This window comes from Paramormyrops kingsleyae, chromosome 18 (genome assembly GCF_048594095.1).
Source record: "Paramormyrops kingsleyae isolate MSU_618 chromosome 18, PKINGS_0.4, whole genome shotgun sequence".
NCBI lineage: Eukaryota > Metazoa > Chordata > Actinopteri > Osteoglossiformes > Mormyridae > Paramormyrops > Paramormyrops kingsleyae.
The window spans coordinates 4,116,721-4,136,165 of record NC_132814.1 but is presented as its reverse complement, the minus strand read 5'-3'; the positions used below and the strand labels follow the sequence as shown (position 1 = coordinate 4,136,165).

At 44.4% G+C, this 19,445-nt stretch overlaps 1 protein-coding gene and 2 non-coding genes across 11 annotated transcripts in view; all 3 read right to left on the bottom strand.

Annotated features, from left to right (window-relative positions):
- Positions 1-216: 216 nt before the first annotated feature.
- LOC111842707 (rap1 GTPase-activating protein 2-like) overlaps positions 217-19,445 on the bottom strand; it is a 45,636-nt gene continuing 26,407 nt past the window's right edge. For 4 of the 9 annotated variants that reach the window (XM_072701787.1, XM_072701779.1, XM_072701785.1 and 1 more), the window contains 24 exons: positions 17,295-17,379; positions 14,652-14,687; positions 12,949-12,981; positions 11,830-12,042; positions 11,566-11,669; positions 11,384-11,462; positions 11,236-11,289; positions 11,048-11,131; positions 10,615-10,715; positions 9,742-9,871; positions 9,464-9,619; positions 8,418-8,489; positions 8,193-8,279; positions 7,845-7,985; positions 7,613-7,762; positions 7,321-7,430; positions 6,792-6,890; positions 6,567-6,690; positions 6,188-6,281; positions 5,933-6,003; positions 3,786-3,828; positions 940-3,663; positions 593-644; positions 217-332 (listed from right to left, as the gene is read on the bottom strand). In XM_072701787.1, the coding sequence (XP_072557888.1) occupies positions 3,820-3,828; positions 5,933-6,003; positions 6,188-6,281; positions 6,567-6,690; positions 6,792-6,890; positions 7,321-7,430; positions 7,613-7,762; positions 7,845-7,985; positions 8,193-8,279; positions 8,418-8,489; positions 9,464-9,619; positions 9,742-9,871; positions 10,615-10,715; positions 11,048-11,131; positions 11,236-11,289; positions 11,384-11,462; positions 11,566-11,669; positions 11,830-12,042; positions 12,949-12,981; positions 14,652-14,687; positions 17,295-17,379 (2,032 nt within the window). In that variant the 3' untranslated portion in view covers positions 217-332; positions 593-644; positions 940-3,663; positions 3,786-3,819. Of the gene's footprint in view, positions 333-592; positions 645-939; positions 3,664-3,780; positions 3,829-5,932; positions 6,004-6,187; positions 6,282-6,566; positions 6,691-6,791; positions 6,891-7,320; positions 7,431-7,612; positions 7,763-7,844; positions 7,986-8,192; positions 8,280-8,417; positions 8,490-9,463; positions 9,620-9,741; positions 9,872-10,614; positions 10,716-11,047; positions 11,132-11,235; positions 11,290-11,383; positions 11,463-11,565; positions 11,670-11,829; positions 12,043-12,948; positions 12,982-14,651; positions 14,688-15,773; positions 16,383-17,294; positions 17,380-19,445 lie in introns of those variants that run through there. The other 5 variants (XM_072701784.1, XM_072701783.1, XM_072701780.1 and 2 more) reach the window with 5 other exon arrangements.
- Positions 410-482, bottom strand: LOC111843062 (small nucleolar RNA SNORD65). Its single transcript, XR_002838053.1, has one exon. It is a non-coding gene; the product is annotated as a small nucleolar RNA SNORD65 (small nucleolar RNA).
- On the bottom strand, positions 717-792 carry LOC111843051 (small nucleolar RNA SNORD49). The gene has a single exon (XR_002838050.1). It is a non-coding gene; the product is annotated as a small nucleolar RNA SNORD49 (small nucleolar RNA).

The window sequence follows — 19,445 nt, the reverse complement described above, 5'->3', positions numbered from 1 at the left end:
GTGATCAAACTCAGTAGATGAAAAACCAGCAAAACGGGATCAAATAAACATCATCATTGCAACATCTTACTCAATGCACACCCAGTCAAACAAGTTTGTTGAGAACGTAGGTCACGAGTCTTCCGATCAAATGAGTTATTGAATGAGTCGCCCATAGATGTAGCAGCTTAACTTGGCAATCTGATTCCATCTAGTAACTGCAAACAAACTACAGTCTTTTTTCCAATACAAATAAGCTTTATTGAACTCAAGATACAGACAATAATTGCAGTGAGCACCAGGCTTCCTTCCGGAGTGTCAGAGCTCACACGTGGTCTGGAGAAATGCCAACCCTGGAAATAGAACCAGCCAAGAATTAATTGGGAGGGGGGAAAACACACAGAAAGACTTCATTTCACCGAAAAGGAGGTGTCAGAAAACCATGTCACCACTGAGCAATCTGCCGGTAATTCCAGCTAATTTCAGTTTAGGTTTCATCATTTCACATCTCAAACAAAAAATGATTTCTAAACACAGCGCCTCTTGAACCACTTCTTAAGAGAGGCAATCGCGTTTTCGGTGGTTTCACTTCACAAAGCTGCGGCAGGCTTACCTTAACGGTCCAAAAAGCATCCCACGAAGCAATCAACGGATGGGATACGAAGCTGCAAGAGAGAACGGACTAAATACAGCGCATAAAAACAAGTCTAGACGTTACCACTTGGTTTTCTGCCATGTCTCAGAACATTGGATTATAAAATCGTCAGTTATCGCATCAGACGGCACTTCCTATTCCACGTTATCGTCACCGGAACATGGCACACATACAAGTATAACACAATCAGGAGGGTAAACTGAGGTTATATACACCTGTCAAAGCACAGCTTACAGACTGAAGAGCAATCAGCGCTATTAGAACATTACAATGTGAACGGGAAATATGAAAAGCATAAGACTTACCCTTAGTAAGGCTAAGCAGACGTCGCCCTAGCTGCACAGAAAACCTTCCCTCTACTCATCGTCCTAGAATATAAAAGTAAAGATCGACCCATTCACCTAAAACCGGTTTAACAATACATGCTGAAGAATGTGAATAACCCAGTTAGGCTTTTCTCTTTCCAAATTACAAAACCCAGAAGGAAAAAAACGGTCCCGGACCCTGGCAAGAGAATAAGGGCAACAGGCATTTGCCACGTGCATTTTGGCGCATGCAGATTATGCAGGCAAACATCGCTAAATTAAATAATGTGCTAAATTTAATTCATCCGAAAGTACATATAGGGATACGCGTATTTAGAAATTTTACATAAGAAGCAGTTATATTAAAGAAATTTAACATAGACTTCGCCTCCGATGCCATCCCTCCGAACCCTAAGCGTCCTAGACTGAAAAAGAAAGAGCAGAGTCGAGCGCCCATTTTTATAGAAGACCACGTCGGGTGACGTCACGACCACAGTCTGTCGATTGCAATTGACGTTTAAGCACTTTGTCACAAAGTAGTCCGTTGAGCAACACGAATATGGTTGCACGAAAGTTCCGCTCTGGCGGCTCTTTATTCTCAAAAAAGAACTTTTGTCAGTAGGACGTCTTTCTGAGATATTTTTTAAAACTGTTGTGGGTAGTTTCATTTATTACGTACCTTAGACATTTGGGTGGCATGGCGGTTAGCACACACAGCTATGAACTACGTCGCAGCAGACCCAATACATACAACGGGGGGCATAAATATTTACATAAAAGTGGTTAAAAGCGATATCCAAGTAAAATAATGTAAAAGAAAAGCTTGTCAAAAATGTCACATTACTGACACAAAATACCTTTTATTTACCAAACTCTATATAATACATAACATTCAAATATACATAGATAAAATTTCTTTAAATAGTCAACATTTTAACATTCTTTTATGTCGTATATATGCTCTGTAATTAATACACATGACAACATAATATATAAATTTAACAGATGGCAATATATTATTTTGGACACTGGGAATTGGAAATCTATAAATTATTTTTATATATATTACATCTCGGATGTAAGTTGTACAACAACAAAAAAAAGAGCAGAACGTTTTTGTTGCTTGATTACCACTAGGGGCGCTAAAGGTTTGGTTCTTCATAGGAAAGATGGCGTAACGCTTAAGTCGTGCTTGTACAGAGGAGTTGTGCTTTCACAGAACCAGAGTGTTCAGTTAGGCGCCTTTTGTTTTGGTAAATTAAAGAAGAATGTTTTGATTTTCCCATTAATTCAGTAGGGAATGTTTAGGGGTTATATGGTTGTGGAAGAATCTGAAATGTGATTTGTGCTTATGACTGAAATATGACAGGGGTTATCAATATTATACTGTGTTTACATTCACTTAGACACATACAGATAATGAATTTCAAGTATTTCATTCTTACCCTTAAACCCACACTTAAGATGGATGCCCTGGAAATTCTGCTGGCCTTGTCGGTAACGTCAGTATCAGTATGGGCACAATTTATACCCAGCCTTGGATCTGGTACCAAGAAATTCACATTCATTGGAATATGTTGCACGTTGATTTTGTCCTGTCTTAGGTCACACTTATATTGCTGCATTTTATTTGTTATTTTGTTTTGAGAGCCAACTCAACTAGTCAGCATGGTTTGGTGACTTTTGTAATGGCATCTCCACTCACAGTGACAAATGTAAGTTGCCTTTTTTGGTTGTGTGCACAAACATAATATCCATCCTTCCACACCCTGGACTGGATGCCAGTTCATTGCAGGGCACACCCAGAGTCATTTGCTAATGGGCAATTTGGAGACTGGTGTCTTTGGATTGTGGGAACAAAACTGTGTTCCTGGAGAAAACCCATGCGATATGGGGAGTCCACACACACAGAGGAGCCCCCACATCACATTATATGATTATATATAACTCAACCACTGAAGTTGATAACAGATGGTGACAAACTTGTGCCCAGTAGTTTGTGTTTCAGGTTTTATGTTCAGCTTTTCAGAAACAAATTTCATTTAATTATGCCAAACCAGCTTACTCAGCCTGATTTCCTTCTTTTAATACAGCCATGTGTTTTTCAGAGCTTCTAGATTCGACCAATCACATGCTGTGCTCTGTGATTGGTCATTCACTCCCACTAAGCCTCTGCACTAATGTCCTCCTTAAACGAGCAAAGAGGACATTTGAATTAGGCTTCAAATGACAGACACCAGATGGTCCACTAAGTAAGACGGGAAAATGCATGAGAAATAGCCACCCAGAAGCTTTGGGGTACTGGGATCTGGTTTGAGTGGCAAATGTTGTATGAGGGTTTGCCGGTATTGTCGACCCTTGTGGGAGCTGTGTTTCTGGAGAACTAACATATTTCAGTTGCATTGCTAATTGCTAGCTTTTTCCGCATTTGTGTGTGTGTGAGAAAGATGTATCATTGTCATGTAGAAAGTTGAGACTTTTTCTGTAGAGTGATACAGAATAGTAATGATAAAAATCCATTAGATTATCTTTTTTATCTTCTTTGCTACAATTCTCCTGGCTCCTGTGCTCTTTAATTATGGTGATTCCGTTGCTATGTCGCCCCCTGCAGGTCTGATTCAGACCAGAGAATTAAAGCTTAGAGTGAGGATAACACAGAAGGCTGATGCATCTATTCCTTCTCCAATCCCAAACATGGTGTCAGTAACCGCATGGTGCTCCTACCTAAAGCAAGAGGTAAAAAAAAAACACTTAGAAGGTGGAACAGGGCAGTGGTACAGAGGAAGATACACTGGAGAAATAAAATGGCCAATAGAGGAAACAGAAAGCACTTAAACACACCATACCATACTCTAACCAGCCCCCAGCTCCATGCTTCAGCTAGTGTCCCTGTAAAGATAAGATGACACTTTGTCAGATGTCACCAAAACGTTCATTGCACCACAGACAAATCTATTCCATTCAAACAATGAAAAACATTCATCCATCTATTTTTTATACTGATTTTTCCAATGCAGGGTCATATACTAGAAACTACACCAGAAACTACAGGTGCAAGGCGGGGAATAACCCAGGATGGGGTGCCAACCCATCACAGGGCACGCACACACACCCCATTCTCACATACATACAAACCGAGGGACAATTTTGCAACTTCAATTAACCTCAGCATGTTCTTGGCCATTGGCCACTGGAGAACCTGTTGGAAACCCCACAACAACACAGGAAGAACATGCAAACTCCACACACATGGAACCTTGATGGAGACTCAAACTTTGGTCCCAGAGGCGTGAGGCAACCACGCTGAAGTACAAACCATACCTACATCACCAACACCAGTGTGAAAACTGCACCCTAATTTCTTAATATGACATTTTTAACATTCCACTGGACTGTAGTCACGCTTACATTTTTTACATTTACATTTTATTTATTTAGCAAATGGTTTTATCCAACACGACATACATTTTTGTAATCGGGGTTAAGAACCTTGCTCAGGAGCCCAACACTGAAATCACTAGGATTTGAACCAACAACCATCTGATTACAGACACAGCATCCTAACCTCATGGAACTGTTTGAAGGTACAACCTGATATTCCCAGTGAAGTGTACATGTAGGTTCTGAAAGCAATACTGCTCACAAGTCTTTTTATGCTCTTCTGGCAGACCTCCAAAGGTACTGCTCATGCATCGTGTCCATAATGCAAGAGCAGATGGGATTACAGCAGTGTTTGCCATCTTGGTTTTGAGCCTAACAGAAGGACAACTGTACAAATTCGTAGCACAGCATTGCATGACACTCTGAATGGATGTGGAAAACAGAAATAAATGTCTGGTTGCTTGTTCCAAAACATTTTCTTCCATGAAGGAAAGGAACAGGTTGTTGAATCTTACAGCCAACAGTTAATGTGTGTGGTCAGTGACAGCTATTGATCTATATGTCCCCGGGTGTTTTATAGGATGAGACCTGCTTAATTTATATTTTCTGAATGACTTATTTTAAGTAGACATGATAAAAATGGAATACCAAAAATAATTTCTTCTGTTTTGTTTGTGCATTCTGATCAAAACACTCCAGTAACCTGTCCAGTTTGTTGGTTTTCCATCTGGATAATCTTGGTCGGTCAGTAAGGAAAGTATGATCCAATCATCTGAATATTTAAGCATGAATTAATTTTGTGTGTTCATTTTGTACAAATTTTGTTGAATAATGTGACTGTGACAATTACATCTTTAGCTCTATGACCCTCTTTATAAGTAAAAAGTTAATATCTAATTTAGATTTAAACTGTAGCAGTTTACGTAGAGATTAAAGAGTCAAATATTACCCAAATTTTGCAGTTTCATGTTCTTGGAAGGCCCAGCTGTTGTACCCTTGAGCAAGGTATTTAATATAATTGGCTCTGATAAGACATCCAGCATCATACCCTGAGCATCCTGACTCCCTGAGCCACTTTGAACACAAGCAGCTACGAAGTGACTGTAAATGCGTGTAAGACATGGTTCTTATTTCACCAGTAGGTGGCGCTCTGTACTCAGCATGAAGAATGCAAAAATGTGCCAGAATTCACTGAAGATCAGAACTGGGCCAATTCAGTAGCCAATTAATTCGAAGAAGTATCCAAATGCATAATGAGTCATATTTTTACACCAGAAAGCCTAGCCCCAAAGCACCATGGATTTATAATCATAAGAATGTTAATTAGGCTTCCTTTGTTCAGTTAATTAGATTCGTTAGAGGATGCAGTGAGGCTCCAGAAAATGCTGCATTAAAAGGGACTAAAAACTAGAATATGTTTTTGCAATTACATGGTGATTAAGGTGGCTTTTAAATTAATGTAAGTAAACAAGATGGCTTTCATTAAAGAATATCATTCATTTCCCTTGACACTCTCGTACTGAGCTGCCCAAGTCTACTTGTTTCTTGGCTGGCGCAACTGAAATAAACCAAGTAAGGGCCATTTTGAAGGGGCTGACAGTATGCAACTTACTGCGGCCGAGTGGGTCAGCTTGTCGAAACGGAACTTCAGGTTGGACCTTGGAGATGTTTTTCCCTTTGCGTCTTCCCCGCGTGAGATTTAAAAAAACAAATGGGATGGAAAAAAAAGTTACAAAACACCACCATAGGGAAACAGCATTTGTGCAAGATGTGTGGTGGTGATGGATGCTAAGTTTGACCTGTAAGGAAACCAGTTTCCTGATAGAAGACAGTGTTTATGGCTGGGGGGGGGGGGGTGGGGGCATACCTGTGGGACTACGACACCGGATGACTGGGGTCCCCGGGCTCTGCATATCCACACTGAGGGAGGGGCTGTACACTGGTGGGTGTCCTATAGAAGCCTGGAATATTATAAGATGGCGTGGGGGGAGGAGCAGATATAGACCAGCACCAGTATGTAACTGCAAATCCCATCTACAGAGCACTCCTACTAGTGACTCAGTAATATCAGGTAAGTAGTAGCAATCAGCTGGACTGAGAGAGAACAAGGTTGTTGATTCAACCCCTGGTTTCTGTTTGTATATTAGTTGCTCTAACTTGGTGGGAACTGAACCAAGATAATGACCAACTTAGGCATTATGTTGTCTCTAGTGCTGGGTCAATGTATGAAAGCCAGTCGCACTCACTGGGTCCAGCTCATCCAGAATCTCCCCTTCACCAGCAGCACTGCTGAAGCTACTGGTGCTGGAGGAGGAGCGGGAGATGTCAGGCCGTCCAGTGCCGCTGCTCTCTTTCTGCTTGGTCCACTGCCTTTGGACATAGGCACTGTCAGACCCCTTGACCATCCCACTTTCAAGCCCTATTGGATCTGCCTAACAAACCCCCCATTCCCATCATGCTTTGCGACTCACTTCTCTTTAATGGGGTTGATCTCCGGGGAGCTGGGGTTTGACAGTGTTTCTGACCTCACCTCCTGGGAAACATGGCTGCCATCTGATATCTTTACGTCACTGCAGACACAGCATTGAAAACAGTCTTCAGAGCAAAAGCCATTGTTATAGTTATACCTCTGATGTATCAGCTGAGGTGAACTTCTCCACAGGAGTCCAAGAGTGGTGTTTGTGTGAGAGCATGGGTGTGTCTAGGCACAAACGAGTGTAAAACTGGGTGACTGTAGCATGGGCTATGAGAATGGCTGACATGTCAGAGTGTAATTGGCTTATCCATATGAGAAACAATTTGTGATTGGCTTAATTTTTTAAATGCCTGTATATGATTTGCTTGCCAGTTTGAGTATTTATGTATGATTGGCTAACTGATTCAAGTACTACTGTCTGATTAACTTCTATGTATGAGTATTTGTGTGTGACTAGCTGACCTGTACAATTGCCGCTGTGTGATTGGCTGACCTGTACAATTGCTGGTGTGTGATTGGCTTACATGCATGAATACCTGTCCGACCTGTCTGTGTTGCTATGCAGCCGAGGGAAAAAACCTGACCGTCGCTTCACTGGGCTTTTCAGTGGAGACTTCGCTACTGCCCCTGGGGGCTGGGAAGGCAAAGAGGATGGGAGAGAAGGGGAATTGGAGGGAGGGGGTAAGGTGGAAAAAAAGACAATTGTTTTATATTTTACCATGTTTCACATTTCAAAAACTATTTTCTCTTAGATTTTCTTGTTCTTTCTTTCTTTTATTGCATATTTGAGGACACAGACACCCCACCCCCCCTTACCGAGAAGGTACTTTTACTGGAATCGCTGCTGTTCTGGGGCAGAATCCCACTACTCAGGCTGGGGGGGACCCCGCCGCCTCCCCCTTGGCCCCGGTGCCGGTGCTGGCCCGCCATCGTTTCCATGGAGTGGCTTCGGACCCGCATTGCTCGCTGGGGGGAGGAGGGATGGGTCATGTGACACACGCTGTACCGCGACACTGACAGCGGAAGCAACACTGGCATGGGACGGCACCTTGAAGGTCTCCAGCAGCCCCCCATGGCCCCCGTTCTCCAGCTTGTCATCGTCACATCCCCCCCCCAAACCCTGCATGGCCTGGGTCTGTCGGTGCAAATCTTCGATAAGGTGGTCCAGCAAGGCCGCCCTGGTCCGGCCCTGTCGCAGCAGCGCGGAAAGACAGGCACGCAGACAGACACGCAGACAGGCACACATTCACAGTAAGGTTTATTTTCCACATCATTTTCATTTCTATCTATCTATCTATCTATCTATCTATCTATCTATCTATCTATCTATCTATCTATCATCTCCTACTTCCTGTGTGGTGTTTCCACATGACTCATCCCCAGGTTGTCCTCTCACCTCCAGCTTGGCAAAGCGGTCTGACTTGTAGCAGGCGAGCTCTGCATTGATCAGCTTGGTCAGTAGGAACTCCCGAAACTCTGGGCCCTGGGGGGGGGGGGGGGGGTCAGATGTTTTAGCAACCCCTAGGAGTGTTTACCTCACTGCATGCGGACGGTTGGTGAACATGTGTCAGGATGTGCATCCAGATGTAGAACTCAAACTGCCCCCCCAACCCCACTTTACCTTCTTGAAGATGGGGGGGTTGGGAAGGGGTGGCCCAAAGGTAGGCACATCTTCCCGTGCGGTGACAGACACCTGTCAGGGAAACTCAAGTGAATCAGTGAGCATAGGTAAGGCAAGGTTAGGTTAGGTTAGGTTAGGGTTAGGTTAGGTTAGGTATGGTTAGGTTAGGTTAGGTTAGGGTTAGGTTAGGTATGGTTAGGTTAGGTTAGGTATGGTTAGGTTAGGTTAGGTTAGGTGAGGTGAGGTGAGGTTAGGTTAGGTTAGGTGAGGTTAGGTTAGGTTAGGTGAGGTTAGGTTAGGTATGGTTAGGTGAGGTTAGGTTAGGTTAGGTGAGGTTAGGTTAGGTGAGGTTAGGTTAGGTATGGTTAGGTGAGGTTAGGTTAGGTTAGGTTAGGTGAGGTTAGGTTAGGTTAGGTTAGGTTAGGTTAGGTATACTTTATTGTCTCCAAGGGGAAATTTGTCTTGGGCTCCAAGCCACTGCATTCTGTAACATACATTTATTGCATTCAACAGAATCACACCATACACTGTGTATACAGTATATGTATAATAATACTGCCCCAGAAACACTGTAAGTGCAGGTTATACCAAAATTGGGTCTCATAGGCTCTGTTTTATCTTGTGACAAAATATCTATGCTCAAACTACAAAATACACACCAGAATCAAGGCAAAGCATAGTGACTGTGTTTCACGATTGTACACTGTCAGAAAAAAAGAGTACTAATTTGTACCTTTGCTTGTCACTGGGACTGTACTCTCAAGGGTAGTTTGTACCTTTTAAGATACAGAAATAGACTATGAGGAACATTTTTGTATCATGGGGGGTACATTACTGTTGTTTCTACCTTGGAGATGTTCCCCAGAGTCAATTTCTGTACCTTAGATTAGACTAAAAAGTACATTTACTTACAGCTGGGGTACAACTGGCAGACCATTCAACGTACAGCCCCAGTCACAAGCAAAGGTACAAACTGCTACTCTGTTTTTCTGACAGTGTACAGCTGCATTGGCAGGAATCCCTGCTGCCTCTCAGCGGCCGGCTACCTTGTACGTGGTGAGCTCTGTGTCAGGGTTCTCCACCTGCACCAGGATGTAGGCGTGCAGGAAGTTGGAGGCGATCATGTCAGGCACAAAGGGCGTGGCCTCTTCCTGGAAGACGGCGGCGACGATGTCGTTCCCAATGTGACGCTTCCGCTGGAGCTGAGGGGAGGGGCGGCAGAGAGAAGAGCGAGCTGAACCAGAAAGAGGAAGTGAGAAGGGAGGAAGTGATGCCGGCAAGAAGCGCCACCACGACCTCGCCAGGCTAAGCTGCTATTGGCTACCTGCTGGGCGTCGCCCTCTGTGAAGGGTAGCTTGGTGGAGATGTGGAACATGACCTCCATGTCCCGGAAAACTGTATAGACAGACTGTGAGCCCGTCTGGCCATGGGAGACGTCCAGACCACCCCGGAAACTGGAAGGAGGACGGGGGAGAGGGGAAAGGGTGAGGGTTAATAAACGATAAACAAAACTACTATACACCATATATATATATATATATACATTGGCACACTTTAGGCCCCTTAGTGCCAATTGGGCATCGTTTAAATGCCACGGCCTACCTGAGCATTGTTTCTGACCATGTCCATCCCTTTATGACCACCATGTACCCATCCTCTGATGGCTACTTCCAGCAGGATAATGCACCATGTCACAAAGCTCGAATCATTTCAAATTGGTTTCTTGAACATGACAATGAGTTCACTGTACTAAAATGGCCCCCACAGTCACCAGATCTCAACCCAATAGAGCATCTTTGGGATGTGGTGGAACGGGAGCTTTGTGCCCTGGATGTCCATCCCACAAATCTCCATCAACTGCAAGATGCTATCCTATCAATATGGGCCAACATTTCAGCACCTTGTTGAATCAATGCCACGTAGAATTAAGGCAGTTCTGAAGGCGAAAGGGGGTCAAACACCGTATTAGTATGGTGTTCCTAATAATCCTTTAGGTGAGTGTATATATATATATATTAAATGAAATCTTACTTATAACAGGGGTATTTCTAGGGGTGTTCCAAATGAATGTACATTAACTTGTTTAAATAGTGTGCTATTTAAGACTTGGCGCTAAGACTTAGCCCTGCCTTCTTCACAAAATGCTAGTGATGCTCCTGATATTTGGAGGCGGGGGGGGGGGGCAGGTTTCTCTTACCCTTTGAAGTCCTGCAGCTTGATGCAGTCACCCAACATCTCCAGGAAGTCCCTGAAGGCGGGGGTCTCCTCATTGTTAGCGAAGAGCTCCTCCTCTGATACCTGGGATGTGAGGGGAGCATACCAGAGAATGGGGAGGGGAAGAGAGGGCATGAACGGACAGACGGACAAACGGACAGATAGATAGATAGATAGATAGATAGATAGATAGATAGATATAGATAGATAGATAGATAGATAGATAGATAGATAGATAGATAGATAGATAGATATAGATAGATAATTTTTAATCCCCAAGGATATACTTATGAAAAACTACTCTTCTCCCAAATCATCACCCATTCTCAATGGAAATAGAGCATCCTCATGTACGTACACTCCCAAAAACATCTGCAAGTTCTCCCTGCTTTGAAGGCCCATCAACCCTTCCTCACCTGACCAAACCTCTGGTAGATGACTCCAAACTTGAATGTGTTGCTAACATCATGTTCATCATAGTTCACTATCAGCTGGGAACCCTACAGACAACACACGACTCGATCAATAAGCCATACCTTGGCCTCCTGTTGTTTGCACATGGGGGGAGGCTAGAGAGTGACCTTTCTCCTTTACCGTAACATACCTTTGGATACAGTAATGGGTTGAACTTCAGACCCGTGATGTCGTCACACAGCAGCTGAAGGCAACAAGCACAGACATGTGGGTAGGTATATATTGGCTCCTATTGCATTGACAGGCCTGTGTTTGTGTTTAAGGGGCTGTTTCCACACCTTGGCAATTTCTGGGATGCTGGGAAGCCGTGACAGTCCTGCTAGAGAGATCTTATCGTGAAGCGTCTTCACCCGAGACCTAGGCAGACAGAGAGAGGCCCATGATGTAGTAAGTGAGTGCTCCATGCTACGTCCTTCCACTAGATGGCGCAGGCGAGCATAGGGAATGGAGCAGTGCAGACCTGAGTATGATGCGCAGATGCTCCTGCTCCTCTGCCTCCTCGTGCTTCAGGGACAGGACCAATGGACCCAGACTGCTGGCTGTCCCATAGAAGTTCAGGTGCTCCTGCGGGCAAGAACGATGGGGAAGATTCTTCACAAAGACGGGATCACCAATCCACCATTCTACCATTCACACCTGCTCTGGGTTCTGTCTTGTGTTCTGGTAAACCCAGTCTTGGATATAGCATGCTAATTTACCCTGCTAGATCAGCCAACCATCTCACCTTTCCCAAGAAATGCTTGCGGTAGGCTCTCGCGCTGCTGTTGCACTCCAGCCGGAAAATCCCGCCCCCCGTGTTAGCCCCGCCCTCATCCTCTTCACTGAACATGCTGTCGGTGGAGGTGGGCGAGATGACACTGGCCTCCAGCTCCTCGATCCAGTAGCCCCCAAACCGAGGGAGGATGACCTGGGGGTATGGGCCACCCTTCTCTAGGACCTGGTCACACAGGGAAGAGTTAGAGTATGATAACTCTGTCAAAAAACGTTTTTCGAAGAGTTAAAGAAAAATCTATCCAACTTCCTACTGCTTCTGCAATACATGACAATGGGGGAGCTTTTACACTTAGAGAGGAAACCCAGAGAAGCTTAAATCAACCAAGGACAACATACATCTCTACATACATTGAGCTGGGGAGTGCATCAAACTGCACTAAAGTCATTGCAGTGCATGTAACTAATGTCATTTATCAAGTCAAGCCATGTCAACTAGTCATACCAACCATATACTATAACACAGCGTGCAGTTCGGCGACACAGTGTTTCCCAAGACTGCATTGCTACATATATGCATAAAGTGCAAAAGTAGACAGGACCAGAGAAGCAAAAGAAGGTATCAAGGTATGCCAACATCGACACACAACGTAAACGTAAACAGTGTTGGAGCATTTAAAGTTTAGGTAATGATGGAAGCAGCAGAGTTGCACATAGCATGAATGAGTGAATAAACAAACAAATATCAGAGTGATGAATAATGGTTATTAACAATGGCAAAAAATGGTGCACTTGGTAATGAAGTGACAATGCTTCTGGAAAGCACACTTAATGTAAAGTCTAATGTAAAATCTTTGTGGAATTGTAGAATATAAAAGATTCATATGGAATCTACACACAGAAATTAATGGTAACATGCTGTAGGTATAATGTCACCTTCATTAGATGGTATTGGCTTCAGTAAATATAATAACAACGTGTGTAAGAGTAGAATAGATGGACGCTTTTATAAAGGTTGACGTCAGCTTTGAGGGTGAAGGAATGTTGTTTTGCGTGGTGGGCAGTAAGTGCACCAGCTGGTAGGACTGCAGGCAGAGATATGTGGGGGCGTGGGAGAGTTTAGCTGACTCACCTCTTCTATGCTGGGGTGAATGACAGGGCTGTCCTGCAGGGGGAGACAGTGAGACAGTGAGATGCAGCTCTGCGTCACCTTATCTATCCATTAGCATGCGAACACACACCCACACACCTGCTGACATATACATAAACATACACCAATGTGTGTGCAATCGCAGTGTATATATGCAAGCATGCACCCACGCAGTCTGGTATATAGCTACACAGAAACAGACATGCACGTTCTACCATGCAATGAGCCCCATCATGAAATTCCACAGTTCCTTAAAACAATTTCCTATGCCAAACATATTTTACTGATGTGGCCACAGTATCGCAGCCTGTAATATATGAGAGTCCCAAAAGCTCATGGGAGTTTTACTTACACAAAAATGTTCTGAGGACAGAACATAAAACCAATCAGATGTCTTGGTCCCGCCTCCTCTAGTTGCTTGGGCCCACCTCCTCTGCAATCTAATTGTTTATGTCTCTGAACCAATCATATTTTTGTTCTGCCCTCAGAGTATTTTTGTGTAAATAAAGGCGTATTAACTATACTCCAAATCTTCATAAGACAGAAATAACCAGCCTGAGATTTGAATTACAAATAACATTACATGCCAGTGGAATGGATTAAATAATGAATAAACCAAAAGTTCAGTACATGAATGGCTAAATAAATAAAGCAATGGATGTACCCAGGAGACTTAGACTGGGTTCCACCAGTCAGTATGCAGATGGGAAGATGGCCAACCAGCCCAGGAACCCATCAGTTTAGCAGAACCAGAAACCAGGAAGATGGTTCACCCTCAAAATGAGGACCACTCAGCCAGCCAGCTCATCAAGTCAACAGAAGATGGACCAGGTCAGGAGGTTTCGAAATGTTGCGGAACTTCTGGGCTGCTGAAATTTTCTGACACTTTTGCCCTTTCACTTTCGGTTTTTAGACAATATTCATGGCTCTCAGATGTTGTGAAAATGCCCAGAGGCAGTGAAAAAGAAACTAAGAGTTATATTAAAGGATCATTCTTCAGCCTCTGTCTTGCCTCAAAATAATATTAGCTTCAGAAAACAACTTTCCTTACCTGTGCCTGATCGGATTTGGGGTCGTATGTAACTAATGTGACACGCGCACACTGTGCAGTTGTGAAACTTGTAGTGGTTTGTGGTTCATCTGTGTACCTGTATGCTCCGTACACAGACCCCCACATGCTGCAGTGTTGACTGACTGGTCTGGAATACCCCATATAGCAGACTTGATGAAATATCTCAATAAATCACCATGAAAATGCTGCTGCCTATATGATCTATGGAATACTGATCCCTGTCCTTTCTCCTGTGTTTCCCTGTGTACTTAACAGTGCTGGGAAGTTCAGCTCCAGAAGCTACAAATCCAGATCAAATTTTTGTTTCTACCAACCAGTTGAGCATAAAGAATCACAGGCACAGAGAACTCAGTTGGTTAGTAGAAACAAACTTGTGGTCTGGATTTGTAGCTTCTGGACCTGGAATGCCCAACACTGATTCTTAATTAAAACCAGTGTTTCTCAACCCAATCAGCAGGGACCCCAGACAGTCCACATTTATGCTTCCTCCCAGCTGGAATGGAGCAAAAATGTGGACTGTCTGGGGTTCCTCGAGGACCGAGTTGAGATACACTGGTTTAAAGTATGCCAATCTGGGCTGAGACTGCGAGAGAAGGTGCCACAAAACACCTACCTCCATCCTCTCCATGCCGTTGAAGAACTCTGCCGACTGGGAAGCAGAAGAGTGGGAGATAAAAACAGAGAGGGGGTTACAGTCCAGTTCTCAGTTCTGAGCCATTAATGCCCCGCCACATGGGGGCGCTCTCTTTACAGGCCGGAGTAGCACATTTTTCATAAGGCCCTTCATGAGACCCTCCTGAAGTTTTTGAGTCACGAAATAAACATCAGCACAAAGTAAACTAAATAAACATATTATGGTATTACATAGCTGCATATTAGCACATCTCTACTGATTTGCGAAATATACACTGTAAATCACACATGCATGCACACGTTTCACACACCGCTCGCTGTTCTTGCCCCTGGCATTAAGCGCGGGCTCTGCAGAGCTACCCCGTTTCCCACAGTGAAGTTCACACCCTGTGAGTGAAGCGTGGCCTTGCGGGAAGCGGCCTCTCGGCCCCTGTTGCCGCCCAGAGACCCACAGGGCGCTCAGAGGCACGTGTGGGGGGAATAGTTATACATGCCCCCCCACACACATATAGACACACAGAAGTGCCTGATTTACAGCTCATTGGTGGTTTGCACTCAAATTCAAGTTACAGGGCTGAAACTGTTTTTTTAGAAAGATCTGTCAGATAGAGCAGCGACACCATTCCAGTTTTCACGCACGACTGTAACAATGACAGGTTTTTTGGCTCCCTATGACTCAGACAGGCTGACTTTTATCCCCTGCAAACACACGCTCGTGTGAAAGAGACACATGCCTGCAAACTCAAAAACAGTCCAGTTAGCATACAAGAAACATTTCACTGACTATCAATTTAATGTCACTACCAGACATCACAAGTCCCTCAGACATTTTGGGAATCTCCCCTAAATCGACCGACACCCCCAAATGATGTGCAGTACCCCTCTCTACCCCCCACCTTCTACCTCCCTGAAGTAAACTCCATTCCCAAACAGCAAACAGCACACTTTCTCCCTATGAGCCAGCTAAACCTACCCAAGACACAGACACACACACAGTTAGACAGACACACACTGACACACAGATACTCGCAGACACGGCCACGCACACACACACACACACATACACACAGAAAGATAGACACACACAGATACACTGCCACACCTCTCTCAGGTCCTGTCCCTCCGTCCCCCCTGTCTCAGAGAGATCCTCCATGCCAGACGTTTATCACTCCGCGAGCTGCAGTGTGCCTTTAATTGGTATGGGCAGTGTCAGCAAGAGGCAGTGGCATTTATGCTCGCCGTCATTCTACAGCCCCCCACCCCCAAGCCCATGCACCGCACTGCACACTGACGTATTTCATGCGAAATGGTGCACATTTGCTCTTCCTCATTCTATACGCCTGTCAGTCAGTGTCAGAACAGCTCCCCCCTCCACACCCACAAGAATATAAATACACACATGCACATACACACATAGGTACATGGGTGTCATTTGCAGAGAACAAGACAGATCAGATCGAACAACAGGTCACTCTATATTTTTGAAGAAATCTGCATTTTTAAACCCGTGTATAATTGCGGTTCTGCTGGCAGAAGGCTACACTACAGACAGGTTGCTTCCAGGCCCAAGGTTTCTAAGACAACAGTAAACAAGAACATGGAAAAGCAGGAGACACTGGGAATGACCAAACACCAGCCAGATAAAGGGCGGAAGCAACTTTGTAACGCCAAAGAAGACTGTCCACTTATCCAACAGTTTCTCTTGAATCAGAGGATGACATCATGTGACCTTCAAACGGAATGGGAAACATTAAGTGCAGGTGTGAAGTGCACTGCTAGGATAGTTTGTATCAGGCTCCTAGAAGCAGGACTGAAGTCTCATAAAGCAAGAAAGAAGCCCTATTATTGAGAAACAGGGAAGAGCCAGGCTGCAGTTTGCAAAAAAAAAATGGATATTTTACACAGGCGCATACCCATAAACTGAGAAATGAGTTAAACTGAAAATTGTGCTGCAGTCTATTAATTTTTTCCAAGGTTGTAGTTTAAGCACACCAACTAGTTACCTCAAACATCCAGCTCTTCCAAACATAGACTCGTGTGACTGCAACTGAACACATACAGCACACAGACAGAGTCGGGAGATTTAGCTGTAGTTTGGCTAAGCATTATAATGGCTAAGATGTGATCTAGGAGATTCTGAATGAGGCATGATTAATGGTGCCAGACTTGCTCAGAAACAGCCTCCCCCTTGGTACTTTCTTGTATTAGAGTGTCTAGGGTTTACAAAGATCACTGTGATAAACAAAAAACATCCTGTCAGTGGCAGTTCTGTTGCTGAAAATGAGTGTTCAGAGAAGAATGGTCAGACTCATAAAAGCTAAAAGAAACATCACAAGTGCGCAAATAACGGCTCAGAGCAACAGTGGCGTGCAGGGGAGTAGCAAGGAATTCTGGGTTCTCTAACAAAATGTCCCTAACTTTGGGCTCTCCTGCTACATTTTGCTGAATGGAAAGGGGGGTCTCCTTTGCCCTTCAGTCTGGGTCCTGGGAACTGGCCCTGGTGATGTGCAGAAAGGTATTACCAAATCCACTTGTCAACCTTTGAAGTAGTTTTGAAGTACTAACTAGTTCTACCTATTATAGTTCAATAAAGCCAAACTTGAGCAGGCCCGGGTATGCGTACCTTCATGGTGGGGGGGGCGGTGCGGGGGGGAGAGGGGGGATAGTCTCCCGATGGTACATTAGAGATGTTGAGCAGTTCCTGCTTCCTGTGAAGGCAAACAGAGAAGATTAGCTGGGTCGCGAATGCAGGAAGTCTCACCCGGCTGGGAGTGAGTGATGCCTGTTTCAGAGCGGGAGGCCGTGTGACACGTCGCCATAGCAATACAGCTCCAGCGAACTCACGCTGAGAGCGGCTGCACGACACCACAAACGGCCCACCTGCTGTGCGGGAGCTGAGTGCAGCTCTGCGGTAACTCAGTTAACCTTGGGCTATATCGCTCCCAAAACGGTGTGTTTAACAGGGGACACAGTGACAAACCGAAAACCAGTATGGAATGAGGCGGATGGCAACGCGAAACAAACACTCCCACAGTGAACAAAACAACAACAACCAAAAAAAACAACCAAACAAAGGAGGGCACAGGCTAACTGGGCGCTAATCTATTAACCTTCCTTGTATAACCTTAAAGGCCTCCTCTGTGCAAGAAGGAGGAGAAACCCACAGCGACTAACACTGAAAGGCCGAACGAAGTTTGCCCACATCTATTTCCTTCTGAAAGACTCAAGATTATGCTTTTTAAAAAACGAAAAGGCCTTTCCTAACCCATAACCCTCCCCCCCCCCCCCCCCCCCCCGTTGACCAAAATAAACAGTGATTAAATGCCAAAATAAATGTGCAAATGACAAGAGTGAAGAAATAAAGATTACAAATTACAAATGTTGTGTGATCATGCAATAAATAATATGATACGTAATACTGTTACATAATACAACAATTAAATAAAAAACATTATTACTAATACTACTACTACCACAACTATTACCATTAACAATAGAAAAAGATACAACAAGACAGAAGGAAGTACAGAGTAAAACAGGCACACGCACGCTCAGCACTAAACACTACAGCCGTGTCACAATCCCAGAACACTCCCTACCCACAATGCACTGCTGCGAGCTCCAGCTGGCCCCTAGAAGGTCTCTACAGTAGGTTTGACCACCCAAGCTGTTATTTAACACAATTTTCAGTTAGATACCTATACAAGTACACAGAGACACAGGAAGCTTTGGTGGAGCAATTAAATGCCTCGCTGAATGGTTTAATGGTTTAAAAGTCCCCCCCGGGGTATTAAACCCATCACCTCCTGGTCACCAAGGGGTCCATGCATTCATACACACCCTGACACCCTGAAGGAGTCCTGCTGTTGTACCATTACAATATCCAGGGTCGTAAAGAGTAAGAGCTGCGATAATAATAATAATGATATTAATAATAAGTATAATACTATATAATGGAAAACAGGTGCCTTGAAGTCACTTCTCCCCAGATTAATTGAAATGACCTGGCTCATCGGTGCCCCACGTCGCTGGCACCACAGAGTGCACAGGTACGTCTTCGGGGGCGATCCAGCCAATTTTACTCTGTCTATGTGGAAAATAAATGGATGAAGGAGAGAAAGATAGATTATTAACAGGTCTATAACAGTACCCTCCATTACGTACCATAATGGTCTCTGTGCATCTTAATAATTCATGCAGTCCTTTCTGGGGGTCGGATGAATTCATCACACCCTCGTGTTTGTCCTGACTAAAAAAAGCAGCACCACTCATGCCCTCCGCACCCCGACAGCCCCCGCCCCCCCCTCGAATCCGTACATGATGGTCCATTAACAATAGCCCTCAGGAGAAGCTGGCTGCCCTCGAGCAGCGGAAAGGGCTTGTCTTCAGCCATTTTTTCTTTGCTTGGTCCGTTTGCCATCACCGCAGGTGCACGCTTGAGCACTATTGCTCACAGTTGGTTAACATCCAGTGAGGCGCCTGATGATGCCTTATGCAAATCACTCTGCTTTTTACCAAAAGCTCAGTGGGACAAAAAAAAGACAGTGGTTGCAATTCATCCCTTTTGCCACTAGGGGTTGAATATCAAATGCTCTGTTTTCCCTGCACCTGTGTGTCTGATACAAATGGTATCTCAAATGCACTCATTTGCCCAACTGCAGAAAGAAAGAAAGAGAATAAAAGTATGTTTCAGGATAACAAAATTCCTCTACATGATATACTATAACCCTTTATGTCAGGGGTGATCCAATCTCATCCGCAAAGGGCCGGTGTG